At 31.1% G+C, this 17854-nt stretch overlaps 2 protein-coding genes across 4 annotated transcripts; one reads left to right on the top strand and one right to left on the bottom strand.

Annotated features, from left to right (window-relative positions):
* Window positions 1–1403: 1403 nt before the first annotated feature.
* LOC105800099 (protein TPX2) lies at window positions 1404–6806 on the bottom strand. 2 transcript variants are annotated; one of them, XM_012631018.2, is made up of 16 exons: window positions 6149–6806; window positions 5946–6035; window positions 5584–5743; window positions 5330–5426; window positions 4813–4863; window positions 4514–4608; window positions 4339–4417; window positions 4161–4223; window positions 3973–4023; window positions 3790–3848; window positions 3478–3556; window positions 3288–3389; window positions 3049–3111; window positions 2916–2960; window positions 2701–2804; window positions 1404–1792 (listed from the first exon to the last, which is right to left on the bottom strand). In XM_012631018.2, exons 1-16 carry the CDS (start codon window positions 6333–6335, stop codon window positions 1768–1770), a joined length of 1350 nt encoding a protein of 449 aa, XP_012486472.1. In that variant the 5' UTR covers window positions 6336–6806; the 3' UTR covers window positions 1404–1767. The 2 variants fall into 2 exon arrangements, with proteins under 2 accessions (XP_012486472.1, XP_012486473.1); XM_012631019.2 differs by having other exon boundaries at window positions 2939–2960.
* Window positions 6807–11337: 4531 nt separating this feature from the next.
* On the top strand, window positions 11338–16617 carry LOC105800098 (65-kDa microtubule-associated protein 3). Of its 2 annotated transcripts, XM_052620622.1 has the most exons (14): window positions 11338–11500; window positions 12574–12656; window positions 12822–13028; window positions 13115–13366; window positions 13462–13671; window positions 13763–13918; window positions 14017–14170; window positions 14264–14415; window positions 14519–14606; window positions 14782–14855; window positions 15122–15196; window positions 15331–15595; window positions 16019–16104; window positions 16201–16617. In XM_052620622.1, the coding sequence occupies exons 2-14, from the start codon at window positions 12585–12587 to the stop codon at window positions 16459–16461; spliced, it is 2052 nt and encodes a 683-aa protein (XP_052476582.1). In that variant the 5' UTR covers window positions 11338–11500; window positions 12574–12584; the 3' UTR covers window positions 16462–16617. The 2 variants fall into 2 exon arrangements, with proteins under 2 accessions (XP_052476582.1, XP_012486466.1); XM_012631012.2 differs by having other exon boundaries at window positions 11341–11500; window positions 16019–16617.
* The last annotated feature ends 1237 nt before the right edge of the window (window positions 16618–17854 follow it).

The raw sequence follows: 17854 nt of genomic DNA, 5'->3' as shown, positions 1-17854 counted from the left end.
ACAGTATGATTCAAATTATATTGACGGTCGATATTAAAGTTAATTTATAATTGAGATTTTAAGGATTTTTAAAATTTTTATCATTACTTTACATATTTACCCTAATGCTCCAAAACAGCTCAAGTGAATCAAATGAACCTAATGAAACTTTAAAATGATAAGTAACAGATAGATTATATTATATTAACGTGTTTGAATCTTGAAATGCGTACTATATATTAATTCTCTTGTTATGTTTTTATACAAGTTAAAATATAAGCGTAATTTTTAATAGTCTATTTTATTCTTACTATCCTTAGTTTTTGTTATTTCTTAAAAATATTTTATTTTTTCCTTAAGTTTTGATTAAATAACTAAAATAATAATATCAATTGGTTTCACTAAATTCAAGAAAGTGTTGAATTACATGACTTATAAAATTTCATCAACAGAAATTTTGTCCAATGAGTGATAAAATTTTGGTTCTCCAATTTGTTGGAAGCAATCTTAATATTAGCAAGTTTATAAAATCATATTGAAAATAAAAGATAAAAATAATTTTAGAACTTATTTTAATTTGTAGAACCGGACATACAAGTAAAACAAAAATCATGGACTAGAAAATTCAACAAAAAATTTTAAATTAAAAACAAACAAAGCAAGACAAGTAGTAGTAACAACAAAAACAAAAATTAGCATATAACAAACTATATATAAAAGATAATAATTACTTCGTTAACGTAACTTTGGGGTTTGAGGAGACAGTCCATCTTTAGTAATTTTCTTTATTTTAGACATGGTTTGTTGAGTGACAATAAATTGAAATAAGAAGAACTAAAATTGTATAAAAGTGGTGCTTGGAACACATCTTGACATGAGAGAAAATTGATGCTCAATCAAAGTAATGTGAGTTTAATATTTACCTAAAGTTACCAAATATCTAGTTACGTCTGATAATTATATTATAAATTATTTATTATTTTAATTTTAAGCAAATCATTGCATTCATTGCATTTAATATGATTATTTTAAAATAAAATTATGATATGCATGAGATAAATATACAAATTGCATTCTCTCATTTTTTTTTTGTGATTTGCCTTATCTGTCGATCATAAATTCACAAAAGCAATCCTAATTAACAATACTTTCTTATTTGTGTTCTAGTTTCACTTTTAAATTAGAGGAAAAAAATTAAAAAGATTTAAATCCTTTGTGATTAATATAAAGACAAGCGAATAAATTTAAATTTTCATTAAAATAAATGGAGTCAACTTGATTGTTGTCACATTGCTAGCAAGTCTAAGTGAAATAATGAAGCTTGATGAAACTTGAGCTCATTCCCAACCAAACCATATTGAGCAAACTCAAGTAATTCAATCTTCAGTTTAAATTTGAATGAATTCGACTTTCCAACCGCTGGGTGATAACATAAACTAAGTACTACATATGAGTGTCAAAGGAGGATCAGCTTTACTAGTTTGCTCAATTTTAACATCTACACAAAGATACAAAAACAAATGTTGGGAACATTTCAGTTTTCATACATTATGCTCTTTCGTTACTGGAAAAGCATGTCAAAAGCTATCAAAATGTTTTAACACTGCTATTCATTGCTATTTTCTCCAAAATTCTTTCTTCTCTTTTCAAGCAATAAATACCACAATCATTTAGAAACAACGTATCCACTGTTCTCAACAAAAAACTTGCCTGCAATGAACCCGCTTTTCTCGTGCAAGAAAAAGGCCAAGATGGCAACCTAATTTACTCGGGGGGGGGGGGGTAACTTTACATTATGTCCAATCTCAATCTCCTGTGACAAGAAACAACCCTTTACAATATCGTTCAACTACATGCATCAAAATCATAAGTTACTTGATCAAACATTTACAACAAAATGTGCATTTATATATGGACAAAAATGTCAAAGATATCCCATCTAAATACTAGCTAAAATGGACCATAAATCACAAAGATGTAGGCTAATGAATTAATTCAAGACTATCATATTAGTTTTCAACGCTCAGCCCTTCCCCACAACCAACTTTAAGAATGGCATTTTGTGATTTCTCTCGGATAAGAGTATAGCATACGACTTCACATTTCTTTGATTACTCTTTTTTTCTTTTCTTTTTTTAATTTTGTTTATTGGTTTGGCTAATGAATGGCATTTTGTGATTTCTCTCGGATAAGAGTATAGCATACGACTTCACATTTCTTTGATTACTCTTTTTTTCTTTTCTTTTTTTAATTTTGTTTATTGGTTTGGCTAATGAAATTTATACAAGGTAGTTTCAGTTTCTATGAAAAGCACTTTAGAGTTTACAATCTAATCTGCCTTAGACATTAAGCTGCCAGTGCTTGACTTATTTCTTGAAATTCCAATAACCCAAAATACAGTCGTTACTCATCAAGACACTGCAGAGACCAGATATCTGACCTGTTTCACATGCAAAAATTTTTAGCTGCACTAGAATTCTAAAACTCGAAACAGACCGGGTCTTTTTTACCAACAGGCTAGTTGTAACCAATCAAGCTAAACTAGATACACTGGCATCAATTTAGCCAACGCTTCAATTATTTTCATATAGAAGTGGGAAAAGCTGTTGGAACCAAGATGTTATAGCAGAAAAAGAGAAGAAAACCCATAGGTCAAAGTTACTGATAAAAGTAGGGGGAAAACCGAGCATCACAAATCTGACAGGGTAAACTAGGCTATACCTGCTAATGTTCTCTTGTTGCCCAATTACAGCATTCCTTTCTCTTCTACACTGGTACTGCATCCTTCCATTCCTTTGCAATTTTTCCTTGGCCACTTTCATGATCTACAAATTGCATATTTTGTATTCGAAGTTAATACAAGAACAGGAGGAAGATGTATGAAATTACTTCAATCCTGTGATCTAGTGGGTGCATGCAAACATCATATAATGTACCTGACATTGCAGAAGTAAAGTACCTGGCTCATTCTCTTTCAATCCCTTAATTCAACAAGTGCAAGAACTAAATTAGTATACAATTTATAGATATGTTTAGGTTCAGAAAAATGAAGATTTTGAGGGAACCAACCTCAGAAAGAGCTATTCTTTCTCGAGGCTTTTCACCAGAATGGACTTCAGCTGACAGCGTGAGCTGGATATATATCATGCAAGTGAGCGGTGAAGTATTATTACAACCAAATCAAGAGCAGATTGAGAAATTCTACTAAGGATGGTTAAGGTGTGAATTATTCCAAAAACATTTTAGGAGGTTCATTTGAAGCTATAGGTTGTTACTGAATAAAGCTCGGAAAAAGTACGAAGTAATACCTTATCGAATAGTTCTACTGGTGCTTCATCTGGAAGCTTCATTGTGGCTGTTGTTTGGTTCATATTCTGGAGGACACCATTTTCACCTTTACTAGAAATTGCCTGAAAACCCAACAAAATGGTTCGGCATGTGATGATTGTTTTTAATAAAATATCTAAATAACAAGGACAATCAATATATTCGCTTAACCTTCTTATTAAGAGCACAAGCTTTAAATTTGTTAACAGCTTCATGTTTCTCCTCCTTTAATGAACTAATGGACTTGAAGCTATGTACACAAAGCAAAGGAAAAAAAGGGCTACTTCAGCGAGCAAAATGAAATTATCTCAATGGTTATATATCAAAAAGTTAAGAGAATGCATGCATCAAGAGAATAACTATAATTTTGGCTATTAACCAAGTGATAATTCACCACATGAGAAAAAAGAACATCAAGCACTAGAAGGAATGAAAGCTTTGTAGAAAATAACTGAGTGAAGTTAAAAGCCAAAGTGCCATTACCTTCTGAGGCCTGTGTTTTCATTTCTTGAAGTTGACACATAACTAGGTACTTTCATTGCCTGCAACCGAAGTCCCAACGATTGAAAAAAGTAATGACATGTGGAATCCAAATAGAGTTAAACTTGAGAAAACACTTAAATAGAATACAGGTGCTGTATGTAAATAAAATTTTAAATAACCCACATGAGTAGATGCATGCTGCCTGGCTCTCTCGGATGTCCTCAGATGAAACAACTGCAGCAATGAAACAAAGTAAATCTGTGTCAAAAAGTTATCCAGAAAAGGTTCATGCAGGATATTTCTCAAGACAATGACAAGAAGGGCAATCCTAAGAGGTGGCAAATTAGTAAGTTACTGTGGCTATCAATTACCTGAAACTCTGGTGGTTGAGGCAGGCTTTTCTTGGGAAGTGGCAATGAGGGAGCCTGAAGAATCTATCAAGTCCAAAGAAAAAAATTGAGATTACACATTCAACATCAAAGATTCCTGAAACTTATAACAAAATTTAAGTTCCAGCAAAAATAATTTTTAAGTGCTAGAAGTACCAACCTTTTTGTTTAAGGGGAGTGCTTTAAACAAATGAACATTTGATTTTGCATTTTCATCTGACTCTGCCTTACCCTTATTCCTGAAATCATCACCGTTTGGCTATCAGCTTTTTAGGAAAGCACAAAAACATAAATCTCAAGATGAATGGCAGAAAATGATAGGAAATCAATTGTACCTGTGTCTCTGAGCCCTTCTTGCTGTTTGTAGTTCTGGTTCTTTCGGAATTGTGACTTTAGGTTTAGCATGCAAACTACCATCAAGGGATTGGACCTGGACAACAAACTCAAAGTTGTAAGAAAACTGAAAATGCTGATGATGTTAGCTCAATTTTTATTACAGATTATTGTCCCTGCAAACACGCACAGGAGGTGATGGCATATTTAAATAAGCCCATAGGTAGTTAGCAGCAAAAGGAACTTACGCTTGAGTATTAGTCTAAGTAATAAAACACACGTTCTTAATTCTACAACATACCTTGTTTGGTTTCTTGTGCACAAATAGAGATTGATGCTTCAGATGAGCAGCCTGTTTCACAAAAATTAGAAATTATGGAACATCCTATAGGGCCAAAATCTAAAGTCTAGCAAACAGATTTGAGCTATATATGATGACGGTGAAGTAACATGTAATATCAAACCAAAAAAGAAAGCAGAAACAACTGTATATGCCATGATACAGACACGTATGTAAAAGAAGGGGAAAACAATATCATAAGCCAAATTACATCTCGCTTTACAAAATATTATTGGACATAAGATATACAAAGAGGATATTGCTTTCCCAGAATCCCTATCACTTAAATTCTAACCTGCCTGATTATTTCCATTTTCAACATCACATGGAAAATTATAGAAGGTAAACTCAGGCATTCTGACATTATTTATAATGATTGGTCTGGTTCCAGAATGATTATGAATCACCGAGACCCTTTGAACCATAATACAGGAAAAATGAGGTCCAATCGTATATTAGATAACATAAGTGAGAGTACCTTGCACAGGTAACCAGCTTCCAGCTTTTGTCGTTTGGTAGCATTGTCTTCGTTAAAGGAATTACTCTTATCAAGCCTGTCAGCAGACTTTAGTAACCTGAGTAGTAAAGGAACCAACAAGTAAATACCCTTTTACTTTATTATGACTCCAACAGAGAATTAACCCTTGAATTTGGGGCCAAAATTCATATAAAAACAGAGTTCAAACTACCAATGGCATCATATAATGGTATCCAACGACAATAGAGTAACACCTTTTCTGATATTTATTGGAAATAACCATTCGAGATTGGTTTTGCTTTGCCAAGTAACTTGCTGTAGGTTTCATCAAAGTTGAACTACGAGATAGAGATGCCTTGCTTCGAGAATTAGTTTTAGCCGTCGGATTACCTTCGCAATAGCTATTACATGGTTCTAATTCAGAAGTAAAAAGAGGGGAAAAGAAGAACATTAGTGCATTGCAAATTAATTTTTAAAAAGAACCCTTGTTCAAAAGGAGATCACATTTAATCGATCCTGCCGAAGAAAACTAAAGTTACAAAGAAAAGCACCGATTACAAACTACGATGCTAATTAAACAACTGAAGGAAAAAAAAAGATAAAGACAATAATATACCTCCATTATGTTCATCACAATCTGTTGAATCATTGCCAAATTCTCCATCTCCATTCATATCATATCTCCATTTCAACTTTATTACAAAAGCTGAAAATTAAAATATCTTATAAGATTATTAGAAGACTTTACAATAAAAGACTTTATATAGCATAATGAATTGACTAAAAAAGAAGAAGAAAGAAACACATGAAAAGGCTTACGCGAAGGCGGATAGCTTCCAGCTGATTCGAACCAGAGTTCGGCTTCTTTAGCCTCACAATCAGTTTCTAGGTGATTGAAATCAAAGCATCGCGGTGCATCAAACTCGTAATCAAGATCAAAACATCTTTCACCCTCAATCGATTCCTCGATGGAATAAAACTCCTCCTCACCGATCTCATCAACCATTTTTTTTTCCCTTTTCACAAGAATCCTCTCTGCAAATCCGCGGCACTTAAAATCACAACTTTTCAAATATTCCTTTTCTTTGTTTCGGCAATAATGTTATTACCAAATCTTGGATAATATTTTATTTCTTTTTCCGTCTCTTTCCTTTTAAAAATCGGAGCGCATTGATTTGTTTCTTTCCCAAGTAACCAACAAAAAATTAAAAAAAAAATGAAATTGTGAAGCCACTTTCTCTCTCGAGCTTGGTTCGAAATTGAGAGAGAAAGCTCTTAAGTTTCAAAACTCCATTGAATTGGCCTTTTCCCCCCCTCCTCTCTCTGTGTGTCTAAAAATTGCGAGAGCAAACTAGAAAAGAAAAATAATTGATTGGTTGATGGTGTAGAACCCTAACTTTTTATGAACGGAAAAGGGGGGTTTTTTTGGTTTGTATCATCCAAATTTGCTTCGTTGTGTCGAAGTGAACGGCGAAAATATCGGATGCCGAAGGAAACCATGAAATGGCAAAATCAAACCAATGTCCTTTTTATAGAAATTCAGCCTCCAAATTTTTGAATTGGTGGGGTCCGCCATCTGTTCGATGAAAACGAAAATTAATTTGGTGGATAATGTTGTTTACGCAATTTTATGTCGAATCATTTAGCCATCTTTAAGCCCTCTAATCAAAGTTATGAGCCCAAACAATCTCTAAAAGTAAAAAAGTGTATAATCATGACAACTTTTTTAGTTTTTTGTTATTAAAATACTTTTTTATTAGTATAGTTTCGTCTCTAGCTTCGAGTTCGCTTATTTATTTCTTTTCACTGAATTATAAGATAAATATTTAAATTTTATAATATATTCTTGAAATTTAATTTTTATATTTTATTTTTAAAATTAATCTTACTTTTAAAATTTAAAATATATTTATTAATACCATGAGGTTTTGAAATTTTAAAAAAATACGCACTTGTTATTTATATAACAAGAAAAGACATTTGTAATGAACTTAAAATTTAATAGAGAATTTTAATACTATTAATATTTCTAAAATTTCATATCAATATTTTAATCAAAATAAAGATTGAAGTGTCAAAATGAATGCATAGAGATTAAAAGTCAATTTAGCATTGCTTTTGAGAAACACTTTTGAGATAAAAATATTGCTAAACAAGATTTTTAAGCGTTTTAAAAGTGTTTTTGAGACAAAAATATTTTGCAAAAACACGTTTTTAGCCAAAAGTAAGAACATTTTTAAAAGTATTTTTGATATAAAAGTACTTTTGAGACTTGATGTTAAATTAAGTCTAAATAATTAAATTTGAAAGAAGTACAATATACAATCTATAAAAATAGAGGAATTAAAATTGAAATTAGTGATTACATTATTTAGTAAAAAGAAAAGTAATGGACATGTGTGAAGAATGACCTTAGAGCATTTCTTTTTCTTTTTATACATACTAGTAAAGATTATTCATATCATCATTAATCATGAATATTTAAAACAAATAAATATTATTTTAAATTTATCCACGTAGTTAAGTGCAACAATTCTAGTTCAGAATTATGAAAAGAAAATTTTAAATTTCTTGTTTAAACTCAATCAGATAGTCGGATCAACTTAATAGCTTGTTTATTTTTAAAAATATAATATATAAATATATATTTTTATCAATATGGAATAGTAAATCGAGTCTTGTCTGTTTGAATTAAGAATGATTTTGTCCGAGCTTCAATACATCCATCATGGGACTACTATGTATCTAATACAGTTGTGTTGGAACTTTATTTTTATTTTTAAAATTTTCTTTTGCTTAAATGACGGGTTATTTAAATTTGAATTCAAGACTTAGTGTGAATATGCTTGATGACAGATTTGCACATCACAAAATACTTAATAATTGAAAATTGTTTGCCAGACAGCAAAATATGATAAATATATAATTAATGACTTTTTCTATATTTTAATTATTTACACTATAATAATATTTATTTTAATCGAATTAATTTAATTCATGACACTAATTAAATGAGTTACGTTATAATATTCAATAAGATAAGATACGATCCAAATCGAACTTTCTTATTATATAGAAATTAATAAAGACATTAAATTTCAGTAAATACTTTTATAATTAGTAGAACTTTTATCATTTTTGACATTTTATTATTTGGCCATAGAACTTAAAATAAATGATTCTAAATGAATAAATTTAAAAATTGATTTTTATCTCAATTGATAGAATCGAAGCTAAATTTCAAAAATTAAAATTTAAATGAAGCTTGAAGCCTTATATAACTACAGACGGTCCATTTGTTTCCATATTGTGGGTGGGGAGAAGACAGCCTAGAAATAACCTTTTGGCATATTATAATTTGGAGCAGACAAATAGTAAACAAAACTCATAGACACAGGACGCTCCCCCCAATTCAAATCCCGCACAATGCTTACACTCTAGCTTTTGTCAATATATAATTTCCAAATTTATTTATAATTTAAAAATAAATTATTGTCGCGCACGCACACATCACGTAGGCTTTGAAGTCAACTTTGAATTTTAAACATGCTTTTACTTTGACACGTGTATTTGCTTGCAAGTATAATCATGGTATAACCAAAAAAACATTAAAAATAAATATATTCGTGTTAGAAAAATACCCAACACCCACTCCAATGAGATGATAATTTTACAGTAGGCTTTGAGTTGTATTCCAGATCATTGTGCGCACTACAATACTTAAAACAATTTCCAAATCCATATCCGTCTTTAAATTTAGAATGCTTGGTTAAATGCGGACAAGGTTTGTCTTAAACTTAATTAAATGTTGGTTTGGACAATACATCAATGTTTAACGTTTGGTTTTAGTATCTTCGTAATACTAAATATTGACATGTTTGTTATCACCCTATTTTTCTTTATTATAATAACATTCAAGGTATTATATAGATTTAATCACTTTTACTATGTTAGAAATTTTAATTTTTTTATCTTTGACATATTTATTTTTATAACATTATTATTAATAAATCTAATTGATAACGATGTTGTTGATGATGTGAACATCGTTCAAGGTTGATTTTGTGTTTCTTCCTTTTTTAGGTAAATTTGGTAGCAATAATCTTAAGAGTATCATATATCTTATTATTGTATCTAACACTTATTGGTAGATTTTTTATATTTTAAAATAAAAATAAAATTATTTCAATATAAAATAATTTATACAACAACAGATTTCATTTTCATAATATTATTAACATTAATTACAGTTTTTAATAAATTATTCAAAACATACAAATTATTAATTACTTATTGTATTCTCCACGAGTTAAGACACTATTTATATATCCTAGATTTTAGGTACCTTGCACTTAAATATGCATATATATTTTTATCTAATACAATATTTTTAGATCATGTAACTAATGTAAGTAATAATTATTAAAATAATTAAAACATATAATATTCAAAAATAAATATTTTAAAATCATAAATTATATAACATTCAAAAATAAATAATTTGAAATCAAAATTTAAGTAATTGAAGTTATATATGTTTAAAAGATGGACGTCTGTAAAATCTACATAAATAAATTAGTTACATTATCAATGCATTAAGTAACCAATATTAATTTTAGGTATAAAATGTATTGCTTATCAATGTTAATAATATTCTATTTTTAGATGGTACGGAAATGACAATATTTAAGTATTAAATATTATTTATATTGATAAATCTTAACCATAATTATATGTAACCATGATACTAATAAACTAATAATTAATCTAAAATATTTATTATTAATATTTAATTATTCTTTTATGTTAATCTCAATTGTATAATTCAAAAGAATAAATATTCTATTATAAAATATTTTTTATAACATTTTATCTTTTATTAATTAATTAATTTTTATACAATTATTTAATTAATATTGCTTGAATCTAAATTTTAAATTGTATAATTAAAAAGTACAAAAGAATAAACTTATTTTACAATTGTGCCTACCAAAATAAAGCAACTTCAACATACAGGACTATTACTCCTAAAAGTTTAGGATACATAAAGCAAGAATAAAATGTGTAGTGCGAAAATGATGAGATCGGCTTGATGACCCTAGACTTAAAAATGGGCTGTGCCATTTAAAGTGAAAAGATTTGAGTAAAATTATAGGTCTAAAAAATAAGTTTGGATAAAATATAAAACTTGTTTAAAAAATTTGTTGGGCCTAGGTAAGGGTTTTAGGCTTGACCCTACCCGAATTCATAAAAAATTAAAAAAACCCCATTGTTTTCCTACTGTTTATATATAATTGTATTAGTAATTTATAAGAATTTGATCTAATTAAAATTTTATGTATAAAATTGTAAAAAAAAAATAAAGTTCATATATACAATTACACATTAAGCTATAATTCATGTATAGTTTGATTGGCTTGAGCTCAAGCTCGACTCGATAATTACCGAACTGAGTTTAAATTTTTTTAGAGTTGAACTCGAGTAGCTTGCAAGTACTAATGTCTCATCTATACCCTTAACTAAAACACTAATTCAATACTTGAATAAATTGATGTCACAAGTTAATTAGATAATACTCAAATTAGAATCTACTACAAAAATTCTCTATTAAAAAATAAATAGTAATATTGATGATTTTATTTTATTTTATATTTCTATATAAAATATATAAAAATAATCTAAATATGAAATAAATAAATAAAACCCCGAAACATTAAAATCCCTAAACTCTTAATTTTGCTACCTTTTTTTATATAATATTTTATAAATATAGTATTTAATAATTATATTTCATCAAATAAATACACATAATAATTTCTTAAAATGATAAAATCAAATTTAAATTTCTTAACTATAGCCAATATCGGACCCTTGAAAACAAATCCGTAACGAACAGGTGCATTCTAACGGTCCATTTTCCATAAACGCCTGCACAGCACACAATCTCTCCCTTTCTATCAACCTTTGATTTCATAATTTTTGTTGCAAATCAGAAACCACATCAAACCTCTAATTCTCGCGTATTTTTCTGTACGCCTTGCATTTCTCATTTCTAACCCATTTTTTATTTCTTTCTTTCATACCAAACAAACACAAAGCTTTTGAGAGAAGCAATATTTAAAACAAAACAAAACAAAACAAAACTGTTCGTCTCATTCTCTTTTTCTTCAGGTTTATCTTCATCTCTGCACCTTTTCTTTTTCTTTTCTGTTTTCCTTCAAATTCTTAATTTGCTTGGCTGACGAGGAGAGCTTAAAGTTTATATTTCATGTTTTTCGTTCTTCGTCAAAATGGATAGTTCTTGTAGTTGCTCATCCTGAAATAGTTGGTGCTCAGTAACTTAAAATTTTAATATAAGATCATGATTTAGTGTGTGTTGTTGAGAGGTAAACATGCTCATTGATAAAACTGTTTCCATTAATCTTTACGTTGGAATTGATTTCTTGAAATATTGGCTGACGATCAAATTTAGAAAACAAAAGGGAAAAAAAACATGAGGAGAGCTGAAAATGGAGGCTAATTCTTGTAATAATGTTCTTAATTTTGATTTTTGTTGGTGATTATTCACTGAATATTCTAGAATAAGATAAAAATTTTGTTATTGACTGGTAAACAAGGTCCTTGAAACTTTAAAGCCATGAAGCTTACAATTGATTTTTATAATGAGATGTTGATCGAATTGGGTTAGTTGACGGATGAAACTAGGTTATCTTATCGTCATGGATCCCATGCCATTTTCTTTCCCTTTTCCTTGGCATGTTCCTCCGAATATTCATTTGTAATCAATTCCTAGTTTAATGCTTAATTTAGAAAAAGAAAACTATGGAAATCCAGATCCCTGTATACTGTGTATTTGCCTAAAATAGTAACAGAAAGTCTTAAAACAACCATTATATCGAATTTGGATACTGTTGTTATTGACAGATTCTTTAATTTCAATCATAGTAGTCCAGAACAAAGTTATTACATGCTACGAATTGGAGTCAGGAAAACAATAATTATCCATTTTCATGTCCCAATGCAAGCTTAAAGCTTCAGCTTATATACTTGGTGAATGCAATTTTTTTTTCTTTCTGTTGTTTCATTGTTCTTGCTTCTCATTCTTACTGATAAAATTGACCTGAATCAGTATTGGCCATTTTTCACACTTTTATATATCAGCCGAACTTTCAGTTTTCCATTTTTAGTCTCCTGGCTTGCATTACTGTGTATGATTTCTGATTTGAAGATACTGGTTTTGTCAGGAATTATTAACATGTCTACTCAGCGAATTGATCCACTTGTTCAAGTGGAAACAACCTGTAGAGCCCTTCTAAATGAACTTCAGGTATTGCGGATCGTTCCACACAAAAGATACCTTAAAATCTTTTATTTTTGTCCCTCTTGACAAGTTAATTCCCAGTTAAAATATGCATCTTTCTGCTTCTATTCTAAAAAATTGAACTCTAATCTTATATTTATGCTTTCACGGTTCCTTGAAAAAAAAAATTAGATAATCTGGGAAGAAGTTGGGGAGACAGATGCTGACAGAGATGAAATGCTGCTTGAGCTTGAACGAGAGTGTGTGGAGGTATACAGAAGAAAGGTAGATCAGGCAAATCACTCCAAAGCCCATATAAGACAGACAATTGCTGATTCTGAAGCCGAACTGGCTGCCATCTGTTCAGCAATGGGGGAGAGGCCAGTGCATATTAGGCAGGTCAGGAACGAAAGGATAATGAACCCTAGATGAATAGTTTCCAATTAGATTGAACTATTTACTTATTTTATGGTTCACTTTTTCAGTCAGATCAAAACATTGGCAGCTTGAAGGAAGAGCTCAGGAAAATGCTTTCACAAGTGGAGGAGATGAAGAAAAGGAAGGAAGAAAGAAGAAATCATTTCATAGACGTCCTGGACCAAATAGAAATGATCATAAATGAGATAAATGGATCCACGGAATCAGTTTCCTCGGAAACGGTTGTGGATGAAACTGATTTATCCTTAATGAGGCTTGAAGAATTGCATAGACAGCTGCATGAACTTCTGAAAGAGAAGGTCAACTTTTTTTCTTTTCCCAATTCTTTATTGTTTCCACCTCATGAAAACACATGCTTATCTTTTGCTCTCTGACTGATCTTTCTCTTGTGCAGAGTAATCGTCTGAAGCAGGTTCAGGACCATCTTAACACATTGAACTCACTCTGCTCAGTGATGGGTATGGATTTCAAGCTTACAGCTACCGAGGTCCATCCTAGTTTAGGTGACTCTGAAGGATCGAGGAGCATTAGCAATAATACACTCGAGCAACTGGGAACAGAAATAAATAAGTTGCGGGAAGTTAAGATACAGAGGATGGAAAGGGTAAAAATGAACTTTAGTATTTTGCATACCGCAAAATCCGGGGCCTCTCCCTTCTCTTTGATTATAATAGTGATCGTTTGACCCTTTACAGCTACAAGATCTTGCAACTACTATGTTGGAGTTGTGGAATCTGATGGATACACCGATTGAGGAGCAACAGAAGTTTCAGAATGTTACATGCAATGTAGCTGCTTCAGAGCATGAAATTACTGAACCCAACACTCTCTCTGACGATTTTATCAATTATGTAAGTGATGGATGTTTAAAGGCCAGTTTAGCTGAACTTCAACTATATAAATTCTTTACTCTGGATTAACAGAGAAATAAATATGCTATGCTGTGCAGGTTGAGGAAGAAGTTTCTAGATTGGAAGACTTAAAGTCGAGCAAAATGAAAGAGATCATTCTCAAGAAGAGAGCAGAGCTAAAGGAGATCTCTACAAAGACGCACTTGATTCCAGACACTCAATTAGAAGATGCAATTGAAGCTATTGACTCAGGTACATGCTAATGATATATCACTGTCATCATACCATTTGTGCTTATTGCACCACTTTTTCCTAGTGAGTGTCATTCTTACTTTCTTTATTCAGGAGTGATTGATGCTGCAACTATACTAGAACAAATTGAACTTCAAATTGCCAAGGTTAAAGAGGAAGCTTTTAGCAGAAAAGAAATACTTGAGAAGGTTGAGAAATGGTTGGCAGCATGTGAGGAGGAATCTTGGCTTGAGGAATATAACAGGGTGAACGTTTTACTTTTTGCCATCCCTTCAGAGGTTCTTTTTTTTTATTATTATTATAAATTCCTAAGATGGTAACGTTGCTTCATTTTATGTTATTCCATAGGATGAAAACCGATATAATGCCGGAAGAGGTACTCATCTTACACTGAAGCGCGCTGAGAAAGCTCGTTCCTTGGTTAATAAACTTCCAGGTATATGGTACATTTAAGATAAATGGTTGAGAAATAAACTTGGTTTTGTTGTTAAGATTTCACATCATCAATCCCAAATTTTTGAGGCTTCTTGCAAAGTGTTTCTGTTTCCTACCTGTTTGGAGCAGAATTAGTTAACACAGTGCTGAAGCTTTCTTATATCATATTAATGCAGGAAGGGTGGAGGCTTTGACTTCAAAGATTATGGCTTGGGAAGAGGAGAGAGGGACTGAATTTTTGTATGATGGTGTGCGTACTCTAATAACTTACCCCCTTGGGTCTTTATGTTCCATATTTGCTTGCACTTTTGGTATCCAACTGTAGACCTAGCAAAATTAGACGACGATATAGAAACATAGACATGATGTGAATATAAAAAATATTGAAATCTATATTCTATACGATACAAATTATTAACAGCTCAGAGTTTGTTTAAAATATCAAACAGAATTATGACAAGAAAACTATAGACAAATTCCAAACTCTGTCTAACTGACCCGTTCTACACTATCTAGACTCCTGTTCTTTCAATGCTTGAAGATTATGCTAATTTACGAGAGGAGAAAGAGCAAGAACGACGTAGGTTGCGGGTAAGATAACTAAACTTATTCCCTAATCATGGTGCACATGTTAATAATGTTCTACCGATTTAAGAACCTAGACGATATGCAAATGGGGACATTTCCCTAGTTGAAATTGATCTTTAGTCATTTTTGTTGTTCAGGACCAGAAGAGACTTCAGGGACAACTAATAGCGGAGCAAGAGGTACTCTATGGCGCAAAACAAAGCCCACCAAAGCCGCAGAGTGCAAAAAAGGGTTCCAAGCAGTGTACTGGAGTTCCAAGCACTAAAAAAGTCGCCTTGGGGGGACCAATGCTTCAAGCTCATAAACTCGATTCAGTTAATTCCCCGAGGATTTCTCAAACACGTTCTAATAAGAAAACTGAGTTTATGTTACAAAATGACGCCATTCCAGCTTCCCCAGCTTGTAAGTTCTCTGTCCATGCTTGTTACAATCAAGAACATCTCAACTAGACTTAGACCATGTATTCATGCGTCATATTTGTGTTATAATTGTGTTCATGTGTCAAACATTGGAAGAATTTTATCTACCCAAAACCGATTTATAGATTCATTTCACGGTTTGACTTAACAGCTGATATTGAAGGTTGTATATTTTTATATAAAATATGGCATGTTAATAATAATTTGTGTTAAATATATAGTGATATGTTTGTATATTTGTCCCATACTTTATAGTCATGTAATTGTGCCATGTTCAAAATTAACAGTCCTAATCTCAACTGTAACCAACAATCAAAATTTGTACCAACTACTAAAGCACCTTCGGTTCTTTCAAAATTTGTTCATTCTTTTAGGTATTAAAGCCTGACACTTTCACTATTTGCAGTTAAGAGAGGCCAGGACATTGCCGATGCTCCCTTTCGAAAGCACCCATCAAACGGCATAAACACTAATGAAATAGAATCACCACTGGTTCGTAAGCCATTCTCGCCCATCTCTCTCCCAGTATCATCAAAAGCCAATATGACAAACAAGCTAGAAGATAACGGTGAAAGTAAAACTTTACAGAAAACAATTCCGACCAACGATCCATCCAACAACACCATGACTCCCTTGAAGACGATTTCTTCAGTCGACGAAGAGAATAGGAAGCCAAAGGCAATGCATTCAACAGCGTCAGTTCAAATGCAGACAGACATAACACCACCTCCAACGTTACAAACTTCACTAGTCGAAGAAACTCATGAAGAGATGGAACAGTCGTTTGAAGAAAAGAGACTTGCTTTGATGCATTCGGATAAACAAATTCCATCAATGATACAAGTATGAAAGCTTCAGAAACCTTCTTATTACTTGATTTTTTAAAAAATTTCACTCTCTTTGATGTTTATAATTTTGACTGTTCTGCTGTGAATGTATAACTGCGAGCCTGAACGTGGACGAATTGCAAGCTTTTATTAAAAGAAAATACCTTGTTTTCCCTTCTGTTTTTGGTACAATTTTTTTATCCAGTCTTAAAGGTTACAGTAATTATTTGGCTTCTTTCTGACTTTGGTTCTTGTCTAATTAAATCTAACCATAATCCAATCTCATTTTATTAGTCCGAAAGAAAACAGCAAAGGAAATACTAATAAGATAAGGATAATAAAATAGAATAGAAAAATAGCATGGCCTTTTGGATAATGATGAACCAAAGGAAGAGATAAACTCATAGCCACAAATCTAATTAGAAATGGCAAGCAAATACATCAATAAAATGAAATTGAAAGAACAAGAACGAAGAAAACAAAATTTGAACAAAAAGAGATGATGATGATGACGATGATAATTATTTAAAGGAAGAGAAATAAAAGAAGAAGAAGAGGTGGATAATTGGTCCCCCAACAGGTTGTTTCTCTAAAGACAATCTGGTTGAAATGATGGCATACAACCTTTTCAAGTTGATCCTTGACAAATCCAGAAATGAAAAACTTCTTCTGAAGAGTTATTGTGAAAAAGAAACTCAAATAGAAATAATAAAAAAAACATGAAGCTGTATGGCCAGCCCTATTGATAGTCTCCAAGTAGTAGCTCTCAAGGATAAACTCTTCTACCATCAGAATTTTAAAAGAAAACAAAAACCATAACAAGTCAAAATTCGTCAATTTAAAAACTCTATAGGTTGTGCCAAGACAATAATAAACAATCCAAATGAACTAATTTCCTCTTAAATGTCTTCACATTTGCAGGCTTACTAAAATGTTCCAAACAACATGGAACTTAGTTTTCACTGTTTGTTCCTTCCAATCTCCTCTCTTATATGTCTTTTAATACACATTTTGAAATAAATAAATAAAAATTCCCTCACTAACCATGTATTTTATAATTAGAGGTGAAGTTAAAAAAAATTCCTACAAGGTTGGAATAAAGTGTACTTTTTTAGAACTGAAATGTAATTTTGCAATTTTAGTAGTTTATATATTTTTAATTTTTAAAAGATTAAATCAAAATCTTGTAAAATTTAAAACTCAAAAGTGAAATTTTACATTTTAGGGGGCTAGGGCCCTTGTCAGCCCCCCTCAATGCCGCATTGGTTGTAATGAACTTAATTTAACAAAATAAGTTTAACATTAATAACAGTTGAATGTGAATTTTGAAATAATAAAAGTAAAATGACTAAGTTCGTAAGAATAAAAGTATGAGAATTAAATTCCAAATTTCCGAATAGTACATGGGCTTAAGA

This window comes from Gossypium raimondii, chromosome 9, assembly GCF_025698545.1.
Source record: "Gossypium raimondii isolate GPD5lz chromosome 9, ASM2569854v1, whole genome shotgun sequence".
Classification (NCBI taxonomy): Eukaryota; Viridiplantae; Streptophyta; class Magnoliopsida; order Malvales; family Malvaceae; genus Gossypium; species Gossypium raimondii.
The sequence above is the reverse complement of the archived record's forward strand: the minus strand, read 5'-3'. Positions and strand labels throughout refer to the sequence as shown.